The sequence below is a fragment of the Charadrius vociferus genome, unplaced genomic scaffold (assembly GCF_000708025.1).
Source record: "Charadrius vociferus isolate BGI_N301 unplaced genomic scaffold, ASM70802v2 scaffold794, whole genome shotgun sequence".
NCBI lineage: Eukaryota > Metazoa > Chordata > Aves > Charadriiformes > Charadriidae > Charadrius > Charadrius vociferus.
Genome location: NW_009647837.1, coordinates 1 through 2,276, shown reverse-complemented (window position 1 = coordinate 2,276; position 2,276 = coordinate 1). Strand labels below are relative to the sequence as shown.

Genomic DNA, 2,276 nt, shown 5'->3' with positions numbered 1-2,276 from the left:
TGGAGGTGGCCCAGCACCTGGGTGAGCGTCTGCTGCAGAAGGGCTGCAGAGGGTGGGAGGGGTCCTCCTGTGATGATGTATTTGGATGACTTTCGTTCTCCTGAGCTTGCTGAAGCCACGGATTTCAATCTGAGAAGGAGGAAAATGGCTGCCAGAGGGCTCTGGCCCTGCAAGGCTGCAGTTTGAGCATGGCATGGGCTCATTTTTTCTCTGTGATACTTTGTCCCTGGGTCCCACTGCTCTTCTCGGTTCTCCTCCCAGCAGACTGTTCCCTTGGCAGGGCCTGGGGAAGCCACCAGCAGCTGACTCCAGGGTCAGCTCGAGGGCGCTGCTGTGACGATGTCCTTGGGTCTTGGCAGGGGAGAACACTGTGCGCACAATTGCCATGGACGGGACAGAAGGCCTGGTGAGAGGACAGAAGGTTCTGGACTCTGGTGCACCCATCCGCATCCCCGTCGGCCCTGAGACGCTGGGCAGGATCATGAACGTCATTGGGGAACCCATCGACGAGAGGGGCCCCATCACGACGAAACAGTGAGTGATGCTCCAGGCCAGGAAACGAGCATTGTGCGGGGTTGGGAGGTGGGGATGGGGGTGGGGGTTATGGAGTAGCAGACACATGTGTGATTAGGGCTGTGGCACGTCCCCGCCACACTGCTGTTCTCCTGGGTTGTGAGCAGGGACCGCATTCGCACACTCTCCTGCCAGCACCAGCCTTGGTTCAGCTGCTCAGCTCCTCTCTCCGCCTCCTGCTGCAGGTTTGCTGCTATCCACGCCGAAGCCCCCGAGTTCGTGGAGATGAGCGTTGAACAGGAGATCCTGGTGACAGGGATCAAGGTGGTGGACCTGCTGGCTCCCTACGCCAAGGGCGGCAAGATCGGTATGTTGCCCCCAGAGGATTGGGGGCATGTCTGGGGAGGGGGGCACCCTGCCAGCCCCGCTGAGGCTCAGGACCGATCCATCTGCAGTAGTTTCCTTCGCTGATGAGTAACCATTTGACTTTCGTTCTTCTGAGCTTGCTGAAGCAACATTTATTGATCTGAGGAGGAAAGGGGTGAAGGGAGACACCAGGGGCAGCCGGATCGGCTTGGGGTTTAGCAGGATTCCTGTTCCCTGCCAGGTTTGTTCGGAGGTGCTGGTGTCGGCAAGACGGTGCTGATCATGGAGCTGATCAACAACGTGGCGAAAGCCCACGGTGGTTACTCGGTGTTCGCTGGCGTGGGGGAGCGAACCCGTGAGGGCAACGACTTGTACCATGAGATGATTGAGTCTGGGGTCATCAACCTGAAAGACGCCACTTCCAAGGTGTGATGGGTCTCCTGCGGGGCCGGGTGGGGGCACAGGCGGCAGAGCAGCGCCGTGCCGACACCTGGGTCCTGCCTGCAGGTCGCCCTGGTCTATGGGCAGATGAACGAGCCCCCGGGCGCCCGCGCCAGAGTGGCTCTGACGGGGTTGACGGTGGCCGAATACTTCAGGGACCAGGAGGGTCAGGACGTGCTGCTTTTCATTGACAACATCTTCCGCTTCACCCAGGCTGGCTCAGAGGTCTGTGCTCAGAGCGGCACGCTGTCTCACGGTGCTGAGCGCGGTGGTGGCTTGTGCAGCCTCTCACGGGCTCTGTTCCCTCCCAGGTGTCTGCCCTGCTGGGCAGAATCCCCTCCGCCGTGGGCTACCAGCCCACACTGGCCACTGACATGGGCACCATGCAGGAGAGGATCACCACCACACGCAAGGGCTCCATCACTTCGGTGCAGGTGAGGGCAGGACCGGCTGTGCCTTGGCGGGGAAGCCGTGGCAGCTGCCTCGGGCCCACCGTCCCCTCCCTCCTCCCCAGGCCATCTACGTGCCGGCTGATGACTTGACTGACCCGGCCCCCGCCACCACCTTCGCCCACTTGGATGCCACCACGGTGTTGTCCCGTGCCATCGCCGAGCTGGGCATCTACCCGGCCGTGGACCCGCTGGACTCCACCTCCCGTATCATGGACCCCAACATCGTGGGCCCCGAGCACTACGACGTGGCCCGTGGGGTGCAGAAGATCCTGCAGGTGAGGGGGCCGGGGCAGCCCCCCGCGGGGCAGGGGCGCAAAGCCCAGCACTGGCCACTCACCCCCACCTTGTGTCCCCTCAGGACTACAAGTCCCTGCAGGACATCATCGCCATCCTGGGCATGGACGAGCTGTCAGAAGAGGACAAGTTGACGGTGGCCCGGGCTCGCAAGATCCAGCGTTTCTTGTCCCAGCCCTTCCAGGTGGCCGAGGTCTTCACCGGCCACAT

The 2,276-nt window shown here is 62.3% G+C and overlaps 1 protein-coding gene across 1 annotated transcript in view; it reads left to right on the top strand.

Annotated features, from left to right (window-relative positions):
* ATP5B (ATP synthase, H+ transporting, mitochondrial F1 complex, beta polypeptide) overlaps positions 1 to 2,269 on the top strand; it is a gene marked incomplete at its 3' end in the record, with an annotated part of 3,537 nt that extends 1,268 nt beyond the window's left edge. The window contains exons 2-9 of the mRNA XM_009882810.1: positions 6 to 21; positions 360 to 534; positions 759 to 880; positions 1,121 to 1,305; positions 1,387 to 1,545; positions 1,632 to 1,754; positions 1,835 to 2,047; positions 2,131 to 2,269. Coding sequence (XP_009881112.1) covers positions 6 to 21; positions 360 to 534; positions 759 to 880; positions 1,121 to 1,305; positions 1,387 to 1,545; positions 1,632 to 1,754; positions 1,835 to 2,047; positions 2,131 to 2,269 — 1,132 coding nt within the window. The remainder of the gene's footprint in view (positions 1 to 5; positions 22 to 359; positions 535 to 758; positions 881 to 1,120; positions 1,306 to 1,386; positions 1,546 to 1,631; positions 1,755 to 1,834; positions 2,048 to 2,130) is intronic.
* Between the last annotated feature and the right edge of the window lie 7 nt (positions 2,270 to 2,276).